The 22,690-nt window shown below is 43.5% G+C and overlaps 1 protein-coding gene across 1 annotated transcript in view; it reads left to right on the plus strand.

Moving 5' to 3' along the window:
- Nucleotides 1-22,690, plus strand: part of TMTC2 (transmembrane O-mannosyltransferase targeting cadherins 2) — a 322,742-nt gene that overhangs the window by 161,240 nt on the left and 138,812 nt on the right. Inside the window, exon 2 of the mRNA XM_032948785.2 lies at nucleotides 174-448. Coding sequence (XP_032804676.2) covers nucleotides 174-448 — 275 coding nt within the window. The remainder of the gene's footprint in view (nucleotides 1-173; nucleotides 449-22,690) is intronic.

The raw sequence follows: 22,690 nt of genomic DNA on the forward strand, positions 1-22,690 counted from the left end.
CAACCCTCAATAATTCTGAGCAAATATGATCAGCTGACAGCAGCAGTGATGCAGCGATCGAAAACTGCGGACCGGTTGATTTCTGCAATACTATTCATGTTTTACTTGTGTGCCATGCAACGTCAAGTCTTGAACGATGGTGACGTCAATGGTCCTCTCCTCTTGTTCGGCAGCCGAGCCATTACGTCCAACCAGGACCTGCGCCCTGACGTGCCGTGGACGCGGGTGTTCTACGACGACTTCTGGGGGACGCCGCTGTCGCACAGCGGCAGCCACAAGTCGTTCCGGCCGCTCTGCACGCTCTCGTTCCGCCTCAACTTTGCGCTGGGCGGCCTGGAGCCCTGGGGCTACCACCTGGCGAATGTGCTGCTGCATGCAGCCTGCACGGCTGTCTACACGCGCCTGACCTGCACGCTGCTGCCACCCTTGCCCTGGGGCATCCTTGCAGGCAAGCGGATGCACGCCCGCACCATCTTGCACTCTGCTTCACACGCTCCGTCGTCACTTTTTGAGCCAGACAGCCGACAACCGAGCCACAGAACTGCTTTGGCATCCCTGCGATCTCGTGTGTGCGCCGGATAATATTACTTGGATTTACATATCGTTAAACATGCCACTAAAGTGGGGCTGCTGTGGTGTAATGGTTATCACATTGGACTTGCAATCCGTAGGTCGCGGCAGTTCAAATAATGGGGGAAACGTTTCTTAAATCCCCACCCCTGGCCCCCCCTGCCTGTGTCCACCTAGCAGTGGACGTGAATGCACCACAGTTAGTCGATTGGCAGCTCGCATGTGGCGGGCAGAAGTGTGAGTATTCCCACCTTTCCCCAGACATGTGGCCAGTGTGGAAGAGTCTGCGAAAATGCCCTCGGTCGGGGCTGTCTTGAGCTCCCCAGAGTAAAGGCCCCTCTAGCAGTGGCATGAGGAGGTCATCGCAAGGCTGCACATGTACCTAAATATGACTGCAGCTCGCCAAACTATTGGCGAGGATTCTGCACATCTCTGGAAGTTGCTTGGAGTTCGTTTTCTGTTGGTGGCCCTGACTTTGTGGTGTAAACTCCAGATTCTCAAGGCAGAGGCCACCTTTTTTCCACTGGACAGCCACTGTAGACTTTTCACAATGTAGTGCAGCGTTTCCTCGTTATCCGCGGGGGATACGTTCCGGAGATGCTTGTGAATAGCACATTTTGCGGATAATCATTCAGGCCTATGAATGAATTACCTTAAATAAATACATAAATAAGCTATTAAATGCATATAAATTATATTAACACACCAAGAAATTGGTCATAATAAACATAAAGTAAATTAAATAATAGTTTATAAATGAACGTATCTTAAATTATGATGATGCTGTGCAGAAGAAGGATTCTGTAACGATGATGACGACAATGATGATAATGACGACAGTGATGGTGATGATCGTTGTGATGTCATTACTATCTCATCACTTTATCTCATCACTTTGTCGCTCATCTTTTTACCTCTCATCACTTTATCTCTCATCACTGTATCTCATCACTTTCTCTCTCGATGCAGTCGTGTAGAGTTCCAGATGCGATTCGCAGGTTCGTGAAAAATTAAAGATTACTGTACTCCTTTTATCGACCCCAGATGGACGATAGGTTAACTTGACTCGCAACTGGTGCTCTAATCTCCAGCCTTCTGATTGTGAGTCAAGGGCTTTGCCCCAGAGTCCCTGACTCTTTGAGAGGTCTGTGTATAATAATTAGCCGGCATATATCAATTGCAAACTGCATAAATTATTGATCTGGATTTAATGAAAATGCCCAAGACTCAATAAATCAAGCGAAGGCACCTATCCATACTTCCCAGAGGCGTGGTAAACATATGCCATGCTTTGTGTCGGGCTGTCTCTGGGTTCAAAGTGACCGGAAAAGCTGTTTGTGAGTTTAAACCAGTTATCCCATGTCTCATTCCATCCAGTTGTATGCATATAGGAGTGTTACAAATATAATTGAAGGTAATGGCCACTGCATTTCCATTGCTTGTTTAAGAAGAAAAAAGCCTGGATAGAGGCTCATGGGACCTGAATGCGCTACAATGTCAGCGAGAACTGAAAAAAATCACAACCAAGACTTAAAATTTGGTTTCTTTAATTGAATTTGCCACCTTTAATTTTTGCATCAGATTACATTAGAGCGAGTCCAAGTTGCCTGAAATCAAGTGAGCGGTGTGCCAGTGCTCACTGATGGTCCTGAAATTGTGATACGGATATAGCATATTCCTGCAGCATGACTATACATAGCGGACATTGAACACTGTTACTCATTTTACCACAGTAAAGGTGTGATGGGCTGTAAGTATGTATATTAAACTTAATTCGCACTGCACGTAGCCAACCGTGCTAGCTGGAGCCTGAGTCAGACTGGAGCCTGAGTCAGACTCCAGCTGGGATTTTTAACTCATCATCTTCTAATTGGGAGCTCTGCAAATTTCCAGCTGACGCAGTAAACGTGGAACGTTCAGCCAACGTTGGACCAATGTTGGTACGGTACATTAGTTCCAAGCAAATGCCAATGTTGTCCCAACGTTGCACGTTGACTGGGTAGCGAGCCACTGCATCATTCGGATGGAAACAATAAAAGAAAACGATAGACGTTGATGTGATGATGAGATTGATGCTCTGCTATGAAAATTCTTGTTAATGCGTGAACATTCATCACTTGATTAGCATATCTAATTGGGGCATTAGCTCACAATGTTTATTTACACAGTTGCATTCACGCTTTTATTCAGAAAGTTATGCTGTTGAGTGCATTACATATTATATTTGCTTTGTGAGTTGTATTTTGCAGTAACTTAATTAAAACTAAACCCCACTTCGACTAAATCACTTGTGAGGCTGTGTCTTAAAAGTTCTGTACAGATTTAGATACGATTAATTTTCAGTTTTTTTAAACAGATTGTATTATACACGTTCAAAATTAACGTCACTCCACATTGATATCAAACTCTCAAAAGCAGAATGATAACTTACAGACTTTGGCAATGCACTGGTGGATGAAACCTTTCCCATACCATATCGATCGTGCTGGTTATTTGACCATACTTTCACCACCCTGGGCAGTGCAAGACGGTTAAGAGAGGAAGCCTAGGATTGGTTCAGGTAACATTCATCACTGATGTTTTAGCATTGCCTGGAATCGACGGCTGGGTTTGCAGTGCAGCGCGCTAACCACTGAACCACCACTCCTCCACTAATATATATTTTTTTGTGAGGGAGAATATATATGATTGTTAGGTTGTTTATTTTTACAGCTTTGTGAGATGCAGTTTTGCATGAACATCGTGATATAAAATGTAATTATTATTATTATAAGTAATGCTCCATATTTAAAATATAGGAAACGTCACTGAGTCGCACGGCATTTTTATTCAGGAGTCTCCTGCATTGGAATGGCTGGACTATTATATTGCATACTACAGTGAGGGAAAAAAGTATTTGATCCCCTGCTAAGTCCTCTCTGTGAACGTGCGGTTGTAGAATTGCCCAATACGTTCTGCCGATTCGGTTAGTCTGAGCGTACCCACGTAACAGCCCTCGTGGGCCAGTTAACGTGCGCCCGCTGTGGCCTCACCGATTGGTGGAAGCCACCGGTGGCCACCAGTCGGGCCACCTCACGAGACACTAAGTCCTCTCTGTGAACGTGCGATTCCCACCGCTGGCTAACGCACACTCATGCCCCAAAGTAATCTCAGCATGTAGGTTATTTACCTTTCATGTGTAATGTAATGCTACATTACAAGGAAAATACAGTGAGGGAAAAAAGTATTTGATCCCCTGCTGATTTTGTACGTTTGCCCGCTGACAAAGAAATGATCAGTCTATAATTTTAATGGTAGGTTTATTTGAACAAAAACATCCAGAAAAAACGCATGTCAAAAATGTTATAAATTGATTGGCATTTTAATGAGGGAAATAAGTATTTGACCCCTCTGCAAAACATGACTTAGTACTTGGTGGCAAAACCCTTGTTGGCAATCACAGAGGTCAGACGTTTCTTGTAGTTGGCCACCAGGTTTGCACACATCTCAGGATGGATTTTGTCCCACTCCTCTTTGCAGATCTTCTCCAAGCCATTAAGGTTTCGAGGGTGACGTTTGGCAACTCGAACCTTCAGCTCCCTCCACAGATTTTCTATGGCATTAAGGTCTGGAGACTGGCTAGGCCACATCCCACCTTAATGTGCTTCTTCTTGAGCCACTCCTTTGTTGCCTTGGCTGTGTGTATTGGGTCATTGTCATGCTGGAATACCCATCCACGACCCATTTTCAATGCCCTAGCTGAGGGAAGGAGGTTCTCACCCAAGATTTGACGATACATGGCCCCGTCCATCGTCCCTTTGATGCGGTGAAGTTGTCCTATCCCCTTAGCAGAAAATCACCCCCAAAGCATAATGTTTCCACCTCCATGTTTGATGGTGGGGATGGTGTTCTTGGGGTCATAGGCAGCATTCCACCTCCTCCAAACACGGCGAGTTGAGTTGATGCCAAAGAGCTCCATTTTGGTCTCATCTGACCACAACACTTTCACCCATTTGTCCTCTGATCATTCAGATGTTCATTGGCAAACTTCAGACGGGCATGTATATGTGCTTTCTTGAGCAGGGGGACCTTGCGGGTGCTGCAGGATTTCAGTCCTTCACAGTGTAGTGTGTTACCAATTGTTTTCTTGGTGACTATGGTCCCATCCTCCCGTGTAGTTCTGGGCTGATTCCTCACCGTTCTCATGATCATTGCAACTCCACGAGGTGAGATCTTGCATGGAGCCCCAGGCCGAGGGAGATTGACAGTTCTTTTGTGTTTCTTCCATTTGCGAATAATCACACCAACTGTTGTCACCTTCTCACCAAGCTGCTTGGCAATGGTCTTGTAGCCCATTCCAGCCTTGTGTAGGTCTACAATCTTGTCCCTGACATCCTTGGAGAGCTCTTTGGTCTTGGCCATGGTGGAGAGTTTGGAATCTGATTGATTGATTGCTTCTGTGGACAGGTGTCTTATATACAGGTAACAAGCTGAGATTAGCACTCCCTTTACGAGTGTGCTCCTAATCTCAGCTCGTCACCTGTATAAAATACACCTGGGAGCCAGAAATCTTTCTGATTGCGAGGGGGTCAAATACTTATTTCCCTCATTAAAATGCAAATCAATTTATAACATTTTTGACATGCGTTTTTTCTGGATTTTCTTGTTATTCTGTCTCTCACTGTTTAAATAAACCTACCATTACAATTATAGACTGATCATTTCTTTGTGAGTGCGCAAACGTACAAAATCAGCAGGGGATCAAATACTTTTTTCCCTCACTGTAACAGCACTTGCCCCAACATTACGTTGGCTATACGGTGGATCTGTATATTTGTTTGTCTTTTGTGTTATGGGGAGCGGTGGTATAGTAATTGGCACACTCTCCTACAATTCTAGCATCCTAATTTTGATTCCTGGCCATGTGCATAACTGACACGTTCAATCTGAACATGTCTTAGGGCTCTCCTGTGTTAATTCCACCATAAAAAAGTTCCTACTCCAAAGAGTGAATCTCAAAATAAGAAAAACAAAGAAGGTCAGGCATGGCGATTGTTCCACCACCCCTTTGTATGCTGCTACGCCAACCTAAATAGTTGCTCACGAACAGCACTCGTCCCCCCAGTCTACAAGTTAAAGAGGAGATATATGTTACGTGTGCGTGTGTGGATGAGGCAGTCACTGCACTGAATTACAATCCTAGCAATCTGGGTTTTAATGCTTTCATAGGCACCCCAATGGGGGATGCTGTGTGAACTTGGTTTGAACTTATCCCGTATCACCTAACTTTAAAAATATGTTACTGGAATCGGTGGTGAGCACTGGGGAGGTGCAAGCATTGTGTCGACTCCACCACTGCCTTGCATTCCATGCCATTGTTAATGGTTGCTCGCTAGCATATCTTTTACAAAACAACTCAACTCAACCAGGCAGCAAACCAAAAAAACATCCGTTGGCCAAAAGTGCACTTGTGTGAGACTTTTTTTTTAAATGAGCTCAGAATTTTTTAGCATGAATCACCTAAGCACTTGCATCACCCCCCGAACGCACAGCTCGGTCATCAATAGTGGCGAGATCCCAGTGCGAGGCACACGGCCCGTGTTAGTGAGGGTTAGCCGGCGGTGGCGGCGGCTTGCCGACACACGCAACCAGGCGCCATTGCATTGCAGCATTCGCGGCTTCTCTGAGGATAACTTAACATCACAAATATATATTTTTTTTACAATGAAAATGTTAAATTTTTCTACGTATAATGAATGCTTGCTTTACCAAAAAGTGCTCATGCTTTTCTTCTCACTAAAAGTGACCATACTTGGCCACGGCCTATAATGTTTTATATTTTTTTACTATAATTCTTGCCCCAGTTGAGAGTGTCACATTAAAAGGCTTTGCAATGCATCAACATTATGGCTTAAGCCTGCACAGGGGACAGGGGGCTATGGGGGAGTGAGGGAGCCTGGGTACAAGGGCAGACCGGGACAAGGGTAGGGTGGCGGGGTGGAATGGGCTGGAGGATTGGTTGGCAGTGGGCGGGCAAGGGAGTTTGTCTACCGTCACTTATGATGAATGAGGCAGGGTTCAGGGTTTTGAAATTATGATTTGTACTTCTGTGCAAACATGCAAAACTTTCCCATTACTTGTTCTCCAAAGCTGATCCTGTAAAAATAAACAGACCTATAATGGTATGCATAATGTGCTCTTGGTACACATGTGTTTAGAGTTGTTTGTGTGTGTGTTCATGCACCCTGCACAGTCACACGCATGTGTACGTGTACAATGTTTGGAATACGCCTATTGGTAACGGTGGTGCGGTTTTTAGTCCACCGCATAACTGTGACATTAATCTGGGGTTCATGCTTAACCATCATTGACTACGCTCGTAGAAAATGGCCTTGGCCTCCACTCAGGATAATATGAATAATATGTATGATTGGTCAACTTAAGTTCTGTAGAGACAAATCTGGCTTGCCATATGGCCCTAAATAGGTGCTTGCAAACAGAACATGCCCTCATAATATAGAGGACATAGCAGGGCATCTTCGTCTTTTGTACACACTTAGCTTGTATAAAAAGGCATTGTATTCCAATGCTCAAATGAGAACTGGGTAATACAGAGCCTTCACTGTAAGTTCCACATTCATGTAGAAGGGACCAGTTTCAAACCGGTATTCATTCTATCGACCCGAGAGGGATAATGGGCTGAGTCGACCCCTGAGTTCGATTTGAAGTTGTAGCCATCTGACTGTGAGCTGAGGGCCCTGCCACGTTTCCACCAAGCCAGATGTAACCCAGTACAATAAACAAACGAGCAAGCGAAGAGTTGTGCTTTTGCCATCTTCCAAATATTTTTTGCGTTCCTAAATTTGGTGAACCCTGCCCAACGCTCTCATATTCCGTATTTATTATTTATTTATCTAAATAGTCCCAATTAGTCTCAAAACTTTTCCATAAGGGTTCTGTGTTTGGAGATTTGGTCAGTTTCATAACGGGTGTTTTAAATTTTGGAGGAAACCCAAGAACGCAACATAAAAAAAACACGTACTGTATATGAGGATACGATGCTAAAATGTGCGCAAACATTTCGGGACCCTGTTATCCGCACTGCCATCGCCTGGCAACTTTGCAGGCCAGCAGAGAAGGATGAAATGTTCAAGCGTGATGAAGTCTGCCCAATCCTCCAACTCTGCATCCAAATTGCTGAACCACACGCACAATGTGCTTCATGGCGCGTGACATGTCGCATGTGACACGCGAACGTGCACGTCGCAACGTACGGCGCGAGGGCTTGAGCTGGCGTAGCCAACGTGGAACGCAAGCGGTCACTGCGTGACCCACAGACCACCCGGCGAAATCCAAGAAGCTTCACTGCCTTGAGGCGTGCATGTGGTTGGGCTTCGGGAACCGGCAACGGTTGGCAGCTTCCCCGGTGAACTTGGACCCATCTCTACGTCAAGTTTCGCATTTTTTTTGCCTGGGGGCCACTTATCGCGTTTGAGAAGACAACAACCTTTTTGCGTTGGCCCTGAGGGGTCCTCGGGCATCCTCGCCAGATGCCCTGCCGTTCACAAGCTTGCCCCGGGACCACGTGCTGCGCGGTCCACGGGGCGGTAATCTGGTTTTTATCAGTTTGAGTCACGGAGGTTGTTACTCAAATATTTTGCCTATTGTGCTACTGGAGTTAGCGTCAGAGGGTGTTTCGGTTTCCCTGACTGACCCCCCCCACGACCCGACCCCCACCCCGCTGCTGAGAGCAGAGGAACACAATTTCTGAATGATTCGGCCTTGGACCTCTCTTTGTGGTTCATTCAGAGGAATGCGCCTTGCCTCATGGATAATGAAGTGACTTCTGTAGATGTAATACAATAGGCGAATGGCGATCATTATTATCAGTCTCGCCATGTAGCACAGCTGACAATGTATTCCCGCGCAGTGGTAGGGCATGACCAACTGGTGCAGCTTGTCTAGGGGAAGGGCGAAGCCAACCCCTGGCCAGGATGTGAACTTATAAATGAATGAATTAGAGCCCGATGTTCTATGAACTGAACTATATCCACGCTATAAACATACATAAATGTTTTAATATCACGGTACACATCACTTACTAGAAAGGCAACTATTTTACTTTGAGATCACATATCGCACATGAGTACAAATACCTTAAATGCAGTCATCATGGCTTGGACTACGGGACTCGGTGCTGGAAATGTTTGGGCCAATCGGATGCTGGAGTTGGTTATCACTTGGGATTGGGAGACAAATGGAATTTGCCGGAACAGAATGGTCACCGATGAATCAATGACACGTGGCTACTTATAAGGGTTTTGATTCATTCAACACTCATAAGCCCTGTGTGATCACATCTGTATGTCATGTACTGAAAAAAAAAGTAATATACAGCCCTTTAGTAATCCACTGCTAAATTTAAGGTATCGCTATGCCGTGCCAGTCGTGGAGGTTGTTCGACCATACTTCCCCACGCTGGTTTGCGAATGGGGGCCAGAGGACCGGTTCAGTTATCACTTTATGTAAGCCATGGCCACAAATCAAGCTCAGGTCACTAGGTTCATAGCGCAGTGCATTAATCATGGTGCCGCTGCTCTGCCATCTGTATCTTACTGCGAGTTATATGTTTTCATTGGTTGCCTATTGATGTTGCACCCTCGTGGGCAATGCACGCACGTGAATGACAAACACTTTGTAATTAATATTCTTTGGGTCTTTTGGTAAAGTCACGTACAGTGAGGGAAAAAAGTATTTGATCCCCTGCTGATTTTGTACGTTTGCCCACTGACAAAGAAATGATCAGTCTATAATTTTAATGGTAGGTTTATTTGAACAGTGAGAGACAGAATAACAACAACAAAATCCAGAAAAACGCATGTCAAAAATGTAATAAATTGATTTGCATTTTAATGATGGAAATAAGTATTTGACCCCCTCTCAATCGGAAAGACTTCTGGCTCCCAGGTGTCTTTTATACAGGTAACGAGCTAAGATTAGGAGCACACTCTTAAAGGGAGTGCTCCTAATCTCAGCGTGTTACCTGTATATAAGACACCTGTCCACAGAAACAATCAATCAGATTCCAAACTCTCCACCATGGCCAAGATCAAGGAGCTCTCCAAGGATGTCAGGGACAAGAGTGTAGACCTACACAAGGCTGGAATAGGCTACAAGACCATTGCCAAGCAGCTTGGTGAGAAAGTGACAACAGTTGGTGCGATTATTCGCAAATTGAAGAAACACAAAAGAACTGTCAATCTCCCTCGGCCTGGGGCTCCGTGCAATATCTCACCTGGTGGAGTTGGAATGATCATTAGAACGGTGAGGAATCAGCCTAGAACTACACGGGAGGATCTTGTCAATGATCTCAACGCAGCTGGGACCATAGTCAGCAAGAAAACAATTGGTAACACACTGCGCCATGAAGGACTGAATTCCTGCAGCGCCCGCAAGGTCCCCCTGCTCAAGAAAGCACATATACATGCCCGTCTGAAGTTTGCCAATGAACATCTGAATGATTCAGAGGACAACTGGGTGAAAGTGTTGTGGTCAGATGAGGCCAAAATGGAGCTCTTTGGCATCAACTCAACTCGCTGTGTTTGGAGGAGGAAGAATGCTGCCTATGACCCCAAGAACACCATCCCCACCGTCAAACATGGTTTGGGAGGGTTTTTCTGCTAAGGGGACAGGACAACTTCACCGCATCAAAGGGACGATGGACGGGGCCATGTACCGTCAAATCTTGGGTAAGAACCTCCTTCCCTCAGCCAGGGCATTGAAAATGCGTCGTGGATGGGTATTCCAGCATGACAATGACCCTAAAACACACAGCCAAGGAAACAAAGGAATGGCTCAAGAAGAAGCACATTAAGGTCCTGGAGTGGCCTAGACAGTCTCCAGACCTTAATCCCATAGAAAATCTGTGGAGGGAGCTGAAGGTTCGAGTTGCCAAACGTCAGCCTCTAAACCTTAATGACTTGGAGAAGATCTGCAAAGAGGAGTGGGACAAAATCCCTCCTGAGATGTGTGCACACCTGGTGGCCAACTACAAGAAACGTCTGACCTCTGTGATTGCCAACAAGGGTTTTGCCACCAAGTACTAAGTCATATTTTGCAGAGGGGTCAAATACTTATTTTCCTCGTTAAAATTCAAATCAATTTATAAAATCTTTCACATGCGTTTTTCTGGATTTTGTTGTTGTTATTCTGTCTCTCACTGTTCAAATAAAGCTACCATTAAAATTATAGACTGATCATTTCTTTGTCAGTGGGCAAACGTACAAAATCAGCAGGGGATCAAATATTCTTTTTTTCCCTCTCTGTAGATAGGTTCAGACTAAATAACAAAAAAATACAAAAAAATCTACGACCTTTCAATCGCAACGTCATAGTTTTTTGTATTTTTTGTTATTTACTTTGGACCTATCTAAGTGACTTTACCGAAAGACCCAAAGAATATTAATTTCTGCAGTCAAGAAAGCTTTAAGTCAAGACTTTGTAATTAATTCATGCATAAACATTGCCCGTGATTTAGTAACATTTTTTCACTAGATTTTCTGCTGCTGATCACGATATCCCCCCAGCTCAGACCCTATATTACAATTTGATAACGTGCATCCCAGGTGCTTGAGTTCTGATGTTAGGAGGCAGAAGACTATATATAATTGTTTACGTGACTGCATAATGACATACACTGTTCAGGGGATAAATGGCCATGAGGTTGAGTTGTGGTTGGACAATTTAAAGCACTTACTGCTAAATGGCATCCCGCTCAGTCGGTTAAGGTCATTGAAGGACACACATGATGAATGCCTGACATTAAAATGACAAATTGGAGTTCCTACGTGCGTGGTAGTACACAGCTTACAATTCACAATTCATTTTGAACGTACCAACGTGGAACAAAGTTTATCGCTCTTGGGTGCCCAGACTGTATATTTTGCCCAGAAATGTTATTACTCCAGATCTCTCACTAATACATAATCAAACTTTTAGTGAAAATCAGTGTTCAAAATGTGAGGATTAATCATAGCAGCCCTCCCAAGTAGCCTCTTGCCTGCAATAACTAAACAAAGCATTCTTCAAGTCCATCACCAAACGGTCATTGTAAGCTGCTCTTAGTCAGAAACCCATGAACTTCAAATGCACTTCAGACCTCAGTGACAAATAAGCTGAAGCTCAAAGTGCCTGCATGCCCCAGAGGCAAAAAGCTGAACAAAGCAAGTGACCTGGAGATCCATTTACATTTAAACAAGGGCCCATGATAAATGTAGTATTTAAAACCAAGAGCTATAAATAGTGGCTTTGCATAACATTGAAGGTTTGTGAAGATTGTGGAATTGGAGTGCTTTGCATGAAATGTCCCCAATTTTGAAAATCAAAGCCATTTGCTGATGTCTTAATGTCTTGTAATCGGAGAAAATAAAGCAGAGCACTGAACAAGCAACTATTCATCTCCGCTATTATATTGTGTTGTACATAATTAACATTGTGAATTTACCGTCATTTATTAATGGCATAGCAGACAGACGGGGCAGGCAAGCAGCCAGGCAGAAGGACAGATGGCTCATTGGTTAAACAAATACACAACGCACTCTGTTGATTATCTTTTATTTTGACGTCCAAGAGCAGACAATGTAAACGAGGAACACGTTGATACAAACCCTGTCACAGCTCCATCGATCCCACCATGCGAGTTAAAACATTTTGACCGTTATTTTAAGGAAGCCTCGGTCTAACGAATATGTAGCATTTAGCATAATGTACGTTGAAGTGCGTGCCATGACGTAAAAAAAAAACACATAAATCCCCAATTCTGAAAACAAATGTACATTTTGTTTTGAGCGCATACATTATTGAATCTTTATTCATCGCCTTGTGAAAATGGGCTCTCGATAATGATTATATATCCAGGAAAGCCCGAGTAAGTTTCAATACCCTTTTTCTTTTGGAATGATCCTGCTTGTGAGATTTGTTTCATTGCACTCGTAGAAAACCAACAGTGAGAGGGGAATGACACTCAAATGCAGCAAACGGGCCAGGCACCTATTTGCCTCGCATTCTGGGACAGACGGCGCGTCACAAACACGATAGCTCAACGCTTCATGATCCAGTAACCCCAGTGACAAATCTCTGACGTTATTGGTACATGCCGCCCCCCCCCCCCCCCCCAAAACTGGCCATTTATCATTTGTGCGGTGAGTTTAAAGAAGCAGAAGATGTATTTTTTGTTCGTTGTATATCTGGTCTCATAATAGTTAACGGCAGCATTGGAAAGAACATTTAGAGCGTATGGCAAAGAATGCCACGCAAAGGGGATGGAGCAGTGAAATTAGCTGAGGCAGAGAGATGATTTGTGAAGATCTATTGCCCTCGACAGGCCCTTTTAAAACTACAAGACCCACGACTAAGTAATGTGTCACTAAACGGCGCAAAGGATATTTGGGTGTGCCTCCCAGGGAATTTATTTATTTAATCGCATGGCGATGCCTTCATCCAGCGATGGATTGATCATGGCCAATGATTACAATGGCACCTGAATCAGTATTGGGTGTTTTATGATACTGAGCCTTTCGAGAAACTCGAGCAAGGCTTGTCTGAGCGTAGGAAATGTGAACAAATAAACATCGTATAGATTGCTATTGCTACAAGTTATATATATAAATAGCGATGTCACATGGGCCAACTCAGGACATTTAACCTGCTGCTTACAGAATTCCTAATGGCCTGCCTTTCTTTGACTCGAGTTTACGACAGGAATTAATCGATGCTTACACATGGCTCTTAAAAACGCTGGTCATGAAGATAATGTTCGAATGTGGACTTTATTATTGTTTTGGTGACTACGTTACAGTACACACAAGCATCACAGGCAACGTTCGATCACAAGAGCAGTATTATATAAGGCTACAATTCATACAATGGTGTAAACTTAGTTTGCACTATTTGCTAGATACATGTACAAATTGCCACTATTTTCTCGCAAAGATTTTAGCCTAAAATGGTAAAAAAAAAAACTAATTTCTGCCAACACATGAATCAAGGGCGATGTAACCTTGACTACCAGATTATTAAACCAGGTCATATAGATAATTGAAAAAGGAGGATATTTCTTCACATATTTTAATTTGCATGATTGCATTTTCCAACCAAACTTTACCGGCGCTGTTTGGGGGCCCACACTTTTAATGGCGGGTTTTGTAGTTAAAGAGCCACTCCTGACACAGACACTCACGGATGTATTTATCTCACTGCATGAAAAACTAAAACCACGAAATGGATCACGTGGGATTAACGTCCGACACCTGTGCAGGGCTGTATCCGCCTTAGATGAAAATGACCCTACCCACAAACAGCTCCTGAGCTTTGCAAGTTATCAATGGCTCGACGCAGAAAACGGGACTGGGGCACGCGCAATTAGACACAAGCACTCCACATACCCGAAGCTTCGGCCAAAGCCGTTTAGGATCCAGCTGCCGTGGTGGCTGGGTGACTTAGGGAGCTCATGCCTGTGTCTGGGTATAATGCCAACATTTGTTGATCTCCCGGGTAGAAGGACCAGGTTGCCTCCGAGACAGTGAAAAACACGATTGTTGTGAAGGTTCAGCGCGATTGGTAGCCTCAATGCAGAAGCTTCAACGTATTAAGCCGTGCGCTTGATTTGGAAATAATTAACCACGTTTCATGGCCCAAGAACAAGTGTTAGACCTTAGAAGTGTTGTTGCTAAATTCCTGGGAGAGCATTGCTTTTGGAGGTGAAGCTGTTGAATCGTGCAGATGTCATCCGTGTGCTTAAGAACCATAAACCTGCAGTGTTATAAGATGTTCCAGATGTGGTAGCGCAGTAAATAGGTTGCTAACATATTGGCGTGGTTTTTTCAAGTGTAATATCCTATTAAATGTGCACTTTCTCCAGTAAATCCGGTTTAATCCAACGCACCAAATAATATCGTGAGGTATTCGCCAAACGTCTAAATTTTAAACACTTGTGGGGAAGCTTTTTAGCATTCAGCGAAGCTGTTATGAATGAATGCAATGCTCTCTTTTGTGACACTGCATGTGACATTTGTGGCTGCCCTGGAGTTACGAATGCCCCACTTGATCACTGCGAGACATCAGCTGGAGGTCGACTCCTCGACATGGAACAGCCGTATCTCTGCGACGCTGTTTCTGCGCCTGCACGTGGATCGCTAATCTCCCTACATGCGCCAAATGAATCGGGAGGCCAAACCCAGTGCTTCCTACTGCTCGGCTGTCTTCAAGCTACACAAGCTGCTATCTCAATGCCCCACACATTTGTTTCTGTTTCGGTGTCGGCACCAGCAACACTTCAGATGCATCACCCTTAGCGTATGTTTACCACGGCACCAATACCAACTGCCCAGGGGAATATACACTAAGAGTAACAAACCCGGACTGTCGCGGGCAGCCATACCAAAAAGAGTTCTTACGCGAGAACAAAATATCATTTTTCACGGGCCTTGCACCGCCACATGAACCCCATGACAACCACACCCAATTTATATATTTACCGTCTGTATACTAATCTGGACGGACATCAGACACTACCACTGGCCAAACGATAACTGTAAACGCAGCAAGATGCTATACGGACACTGGCGGCTGGCACGCTCTCCTCGAAAACCACACAAACTCTTCAAGAGTCACTAACACTGTGCTAACACTGTGCGGATATTCCACGAATGCAACACCAACTCCCACTGTGAACGCCCACCCTGCACGCTACGGCCTGCCTACGTTTCTGCTCACTGCATTGCCGCCGATTCTCCTCCGAACTCTCTCCCTCGTCCCGCTGCCCCGCTATGGCCACCGCTTTCCCCAAAATGCGGCACCTCGTACGACTGCTACGCCCCAAATCAGCCTCTGTTCATATGACGTCACGTCACCAGCGTCACGTCACCAGCGTCACGTCACCAGCGTCACGTCACCAGCGTCACATCACCAGCGTCACGTCACCAGCGTCACGTCACCAGCGTCACAGCCGGGCGCGCTGGCCGGGACTTCTTGCCCAGAGAGCATATGGCTCACGATGCCTACCCCGTCACCTGCCAAGTCTACAAACCCCTCTACAATTGAATGCATCCGGCCAAGTGCTGCCCTGGTCAGAACACGTGACTCAAAATTTCGAAGGTCGTGCACATCACGACTGCGGATAAGCTCTTGCTGAGCTGAGGGGTACTTAGTATGACATGACCTTCGTACGTGTAGGGGTCTGTCCAGAGGGCATCGAGGTCATGCCACCATACCTCACCATCGAGTCATCAGATGTTGTGCAATCAAAATACGACCTCAAACGCCTGAGTTTTCAGTATCTCACCCACCATGTGACTGTGGATCTGACCCTTGGCTGCCAAGTTTGTAGGTGCCCAAACCAATGCCTGCTCAGTAACCTGCTCTCTTTCTGCACGTGTCCCACCCATCAGAACCTCCTCTTACTGATTGTATCTACACACATCCTTGCCACATTATATTCTGAACTTAAAAGTTGCATACCCTATTCTGCAACAAGTTACTCGTATTTTCTGCAAGCACACCTGTATTCACATATTAAATGTTTTTTTGAAATAGTTACTAGTTCAAAGCCCAGTTCTCTGATTGTCTTGATGCAGACAATTCCTGATTCAAGCCGCAATCTCCTAACACTAAAGCTACTTAGAAGGGAAATAATAAAAATAAAACATAATAAAAATTATCACGACGTTTCGATTGCAACACAAGTAATCATCATCAGGTGTGAAAACTACAGCAAGAAAATTTTAGCTAAAGAAAATTTTAGCTAAAATTTTTTTTTAGCTTTAATTCTCTTTGAGCTAAATTTTTCTTGCTGTAGTTTTGACACCTGATGATGATTGCTTGTGTTGCAATCGAAACGTCGTGAGAAATGTTACTGTTTTATATTTTTATGATTTTATTATTTCCCTTCTACGTGACTTTACCGAAAGAACCAAGAATATGAATCCCTGCAGTCACGAAAGCTTTAAATCGAAAACTAAAGCTACTAAATATACTCTTACGAAGTGGCTATGTAGTCCATGGAAAATCAGCCCTGTTATGGCAACATGTCTCTTGACCTATTTGTCAAAGGAATAATGGCCGATGAGTAAACCAATGACCCTGCTGCTGTTAATGCATCAGGATTTGCACTCTGAGAGCCAGGTCACCCTTGCCTCCCTGAAATTACGAAATATTTTTTTCTGCTTGGGATGTTATGGCCTGTGCCTTCTTTGACATTTTGTGCGTTGTCAATCTTTTTCACATTTGGATGTCACACACAATGGATGGTCCTTACTAGAATATGATGAGGTTTTTTTTTTCTCCATGAAACTCGTTTCAGTCACATCATGACATAAATAATGTTGAACTCTCACACAGAGCAATATTAATATTATTACATTTATTTACCTCAGAACGTCTCACTTTGTCTTTCTTATGAGGGTCCTGTTAAGTTTTTCCCACATCAGTGCAATGTTGTTATGTTATCCCTATTGAGTAATTTGCAGGTAATTATTAGCCTTCAGGGGTGTGTGGCCAATACAAGTTAACACATTTTACAATGTATATAAGTACCTTAGGGAATAGTTCACAAAGGCAGATTTTCTTAAAACTTTTTTCATGAAATCGCTTTACACGACTCTTTATCCATACACCGTAGGATGAATTTGTCGAATGCTGGGATTTAGTGAAATCTTAATTGAAGGAAACTGTGCACGTTACAAATGAGTAACTGTGACTTGGAAGATAAAAAAAATATATAACAATAATGGCATATGTGATCATGGAAAATAAGTGCATATTTGTTCATATTAATGCTTCTGCAATAAACTTGTTTCATCATCAATTCACTTATTCATTCCCATATCCATAGTTACCACATTAGTTGCACAAATTAATATTATTTGATAATTTCTACCGATTGAAACGTAGTTTAAACGACGTGATGAAACACGTGCATTACATTCTGATATATAAAATGTTATTATATTCATAAGTAAATAGAATCCTTTAATTCAAAATCATGCTGATTAAAATTGTCCTTCTTACACTTGTACCCAAACAATCAGAGTTGTCGGTCTAATTTTGCTAGCCTTACATTGAAGCACCATAATTATTATCTCAGCAAATGAAAGTTTTTTTTTTTTAAGACTGGTACTTGAGTGGTGTTTGACAAAAATGCAAATGTGTGAGCTCAGCCCAGTAATCCTAATATTGTGGTGACCAGTGCAGAGATGGGATGAATAATAATAATGATGAATTGTCGTGCTTTTTTTACATTTTGCTTTTGTAGAAACAGCTGTTGTTTATTATTTTTGGAACATAATGCACCCATATGCTGTACATAGATACTCATTGCAAACACATAAAACGGATAAAGACAAAAATCTCCTGTTTAAAATTAGAGCAAGTGGAGAAATACCATTTGTGAGCTCCTATTAATTATACGCAGCACATGACTGTGTAGTGAGGTTGAGTCAACCTTGAAAAGGCCCAACTCAGTTTCAGATCCAAGCCTGGAAATGTGGCACACACAAATACATTATTATTATTACTATTGTTATGCTTATTTACCCAGGAACGCCTCACTGAGTCTCATGACTCATTTTCAGGAGGGTCCTGCCAAGTTTTCAGTAATGATTCTCATATATTTTACAATGGCGTCATTTGTGGGAAACTTTCCAAATTTGGTAAATTTGGACTATGCCGGCACACAATGGCCTACTTTTGTGGATTACATCACAGGGTCTTTAAGGTCTATTGTGATGAAGATGGTTAATACACCTGCAGTTATAACCAGGCCAGGCGCTGGATTGGACATTTGTGAAAAAGAGCCTCATAGCTAAATCGGATTCCTACAGTAAAATATTCTGATTCTGGATTAGAACCGTGAACCTGTGCAACAAATGGCGAACACACTACCCCTGGGCTATGTCACCACCAATGCATATTTATAAAAATACTACACCCACACAAAGGTTTCCAGTATAGCATTATAATGCTGTTTGCAAGCAGAAGCTAAGGCCAGCCATATACAAGAGCCAGTGCTCTCACCATACTTAGTCACCTTAATCATGACTAAACAGCAGCTCATTTTACGAAGCGTGGGCCTATGGGAGGCCCAGATTAGGTTGAGAAACCAGTTGTCACTGGTGTGTGACTAAAAATCAAACCTGAGTTTCAAGTGGTAGCAGTGAATTGCATGAGCTACTGTACTACCTACTGCTCCACACAATGATAGAGCTCAATCTCCCCATTTAAAAGTACAGAACTACAATTATCCATGACAATGTTGGGGGGGGGGGGGTGTGGGGGGGATATGGCAGATGCTGTTACCCGCGATATTATCAACAATAATTGTACTACGCTTATTGAAAACTAAAATTGTGGATAATCACATATATTTTTTGGTTATTTCGGTAAAGTCACGTAGGTAGAAAAATAAAATAAAACAAAAATTAACGTTTCAATCGCAACACAAGCAGTCGTCCTCAGGCAGAAAAAAAATAATAATCCAGCAGTGGAACTGCTGAAACAGCGAGAGAGCAGCTACAACAAGAGGTTATTTATGTGGCGATGGGCAAGCAAGCGGGGTCTGAGCTGGAAAGGAATTCCATCCCCGGACGCAAGCACGTCAGTTGTGTTAATGGGGGAGATTAGGGAGAGAGATTAGCATGAATTGAGCTTCCGTCACCGCATAAGAGTATCGCCCCCGCATATGCGCACAACAGCAGTGTTCATGAGAGATTAGCACTATGTTGATGGGAGAGATTAGGCAGAGAGATTAGGGGGATTAGTAAGTTAAAGTAATGTCTGTGTGTAACACAAGCTGCTGCGGCGCTGCCAACTGCGCTGTGAGAGGCAAGCGCGTCCACGCAAGAGAACCACCGCAATGGTGGCTGCGCCAGTGAGATACACAGTCCATCACACAGCCAGAACCATCGATACATCGAGGCTAAGGGAGCAGAGGTGGCCATGTTAGTGAGACCCCAGCGTGTTAATGCAGAGGCACCTAACAGGGCAATGCAACTCAGAGAGTAGGAGATAACAGCCAAATGGCAGAGAAGAATGTAAACACCACAGCAAGTTGCGACTTTGCTTGGTTAATAACGTCCTTCCAATGATTGCTCAGCCTATACCCATCTTCTCGGTTGAAATTGTCTCTGTGTTTATATATCTGGATGGCTTCATGGACAAATCTTTGACGTGCTTGCGTCCGGGAATGGAATTCCTTTCCAGCTCAGACACCCCCGCTTGCTTGCCCATCGCCACATAAATAACCTCTTGTTGTTGTTGTAACAGCTCTCTCGCTGGTTCAGCAGTTCCACTGCTGGATTTTTTTTCCCGCCTGAGGATGACCGCTTGTGTTGCGATCGAAACGTCGTGATATATTATTTTTTTTGTTTTATTTCATTTTTCTACCTACGTGACTTTACCGAAAGAACCAAAGAGTTTGGATTCCTGCAGTCACAAAAGCTTCAAATCAAGAAATCACAGATAATAGGATTAATTTGCAGATTGACCCTGATTATCCGCACATTTTGCACCGTGCAACGGGCACACGCGTGCTGCACTGCTCCCGTGCACAGCGTCATGACAGCAACGCCACAGCGGCACAGCGGTTCAGCATTCACCGTAACGGTCTTCCTCACAGCTGTGAAACATTTGTGCATGAGAGGCGTCCATAAGAAAATGCACTGTCTTTCCTCTGATTATCCATGATTGGCTTGCAGGTAAGTGGAGCAAAATCACAGATAATGGGAAATAGCTGTGCAGATGAAAGGATTTCCCAAGGACCACCTTGGTCCTGCGAATAATCGGGAGCTGTGGATAATACGGCCACAGATAAGTGGAGTTGTGTTGTATACACTTAGTGGGATGAGTCCTGTTAGCGAACACGCTTTCTGATTGGAATACAATGGTGTGGTCAGCACCATGGCTAATTGCCTATGTCTCCACTGTGCTGGCTGAAGCAAGAACTGTGCTTATTTTAGGTCGAGTTAATCTTGGGCATGCATCAGCTTGATTCATACACTCCATGTCACTTGCGGGGCAGAGTCAAGAATTGATGCCAGGTCAATGGGGATAGTTCACCAACTCCTAGGATGCCACACGCACGGTCACACCGTGATCACTCACATACTCATACTCAAACAAGCACACACACACAGAAACTCGCAAACGCAGACCAAACCACAAACAAACTTTGCCTGTCACGCTTGAACATCACGTCTGGAGAGTTATTGGATGTGGAAGTTGAGCAGTCCGGACATCGGAGCAAGAATATGAAATGATGTGCAGCGTTGCTGCCGGCTTATTTCTGTGAAATCAATAGAGCTGTGAAAAAGCAACGTTGGTTAAGTGTTATGCTTATGTTGCTGACGGGCATGAACATTGACAAAGCAAAATAAGGCCTGTGCAATATTTGCCTGATTCCCCACGCATACACACTTTTATCTTATTGCACAGTTGGTCCCAATTCATACCATCTTATTTAACGGCGTTTTACTGCCAGTTCTTGTGGAGTTTTTATTGTAAAATTAGAAGAAAAATTGTCCAAAGAACCACACGAAAAAAACCCCCACCCCATGATGTTGAGATCTGTTCATGTCCACTCCACTGCCTTATGATACTTATGGAGATACCAGTGAATGTAGTTCTTTCGTTCAGAGCTGTCTTTATGCATTGCGAGTCTACTGAACAGCATTGCTATCCCTTTGTAGTCAAGAGCCGCATGCCTTGAGTTTAATGCTGAGGTCTCTCATTTCAAATATATCAGGGCACATGTGGGTTTAGTTTATCTAGTTTTCTGTCGGTGTTTACATTTCCTCACCACACGTAGTCCATTTGCTGATCTTCAGGGGTTCTTGTCTGCATAGACAACACAGGTAATAAAAATGCACGAATCTGAAATGTCAGAAATTATTGTATTGTTCTTGCTTTTGTTAATACAACCTCTGTCTTTATATGCTTGTTATCTTTTTCGTATCCCTCCTTTTTTGGAGGTGTCTTGTCTATTTAAAAAGTGCTCTCTTGTTAATGCTCATGTGGAAAAATATTGCATATAGAGTCCTGTACCAATTAATAAAATGTATTTTGATCATGAGACCTCCTTTGCCAGTACCAAAATACATAATAATAGGGTTTTTGTCCTTTTTTCTGGCAACAAAACTGAAACCTTTTTTACAAGGATTCATGTCTGCATTAACCACAATACCTGCAGTCAAAATGCAAACAAAAAACACGCTATGATAATATATGCATTGTCCTTGAAACTGATTGGTCCACACCAAGGGACGGCTTTCTTTTGAGCCTCGACCCAATTGGTGCTCGACCAGATGACGCGTCATCTGACGCCTCCAAAAAAGGAGGGATACGATAAGATGACGCGTCATTTGACGCGTCATCTGGTCGAGCACCAATTGGGTCGAGGCTCAAAAGAAAGCCGTCCCTTGGTGTGGACCAATTAGTTTCAAGGACAATGCATATATTATCATAGTATGTTTTTTGTTTGCATTTTGACTGCAGGGATTGTGGTTAATGCAGACATGAATCTTTGTAAAAAAAGGTTTTAGTTTTGTTGCCAGAAAAAAGGGGAAAAAAACCCCTATTATGTATTTTGATGATACAAATAATATTTATCTTATCCCATAATGAGGTCGGACAAGTTATACAAAACATGTTCACCCGATTTCTAACATTCTTACAAATGTTATGTATTATTTTGGCATGTTGTACAGTTGTTCTTGGAATGCATTGTGTCTCTGCATACATGTACGTTATTTTATTTTTTCTTGTGCATGTAGAGCTATTTTTTTGTGGTTGTGGATGCGCACACGTGCATTTGTGTACATGCTTGTCTATTTATATAAATGCATGTGCATCTGTATGTGTGCTTTTATACTTGTATGTATTGTGTGGGGAGCAGTAGTGTAGTAATTCATGCGCTGTGCTATGAACTCAGCAAACCGAGTTCGATTCCTACTCACAGCCAATACCAGTGACAATTATCTGAACCATTCCTGTGCCTCCCCTAGGTTGTCTCAGTCTCAAATGAGTACCTGGTGCCATGAGCAAACATCAGCACTGGGGAGACAAAGGCGGTCAGGCGCGGTGCTGGCCACCC

This window comes from Petromyzon marinus, chromosome 7 (genome assembly GCF_048934315.1).
Source record: "Petromyzon marinus isolate PM22_M1 ecotype Great Lakes invasive population chromosome 7, UKy_Petmar_22M1.pri1.0, whole genome shotgun sequence".
Classification (NCBI taxonomy): Eukaryota; Metazoa; Chordata; class Hyperoartia; order Petromyzontiformes; family Petromyzontidae; genus Petromyzon; species Petromyzon marinus.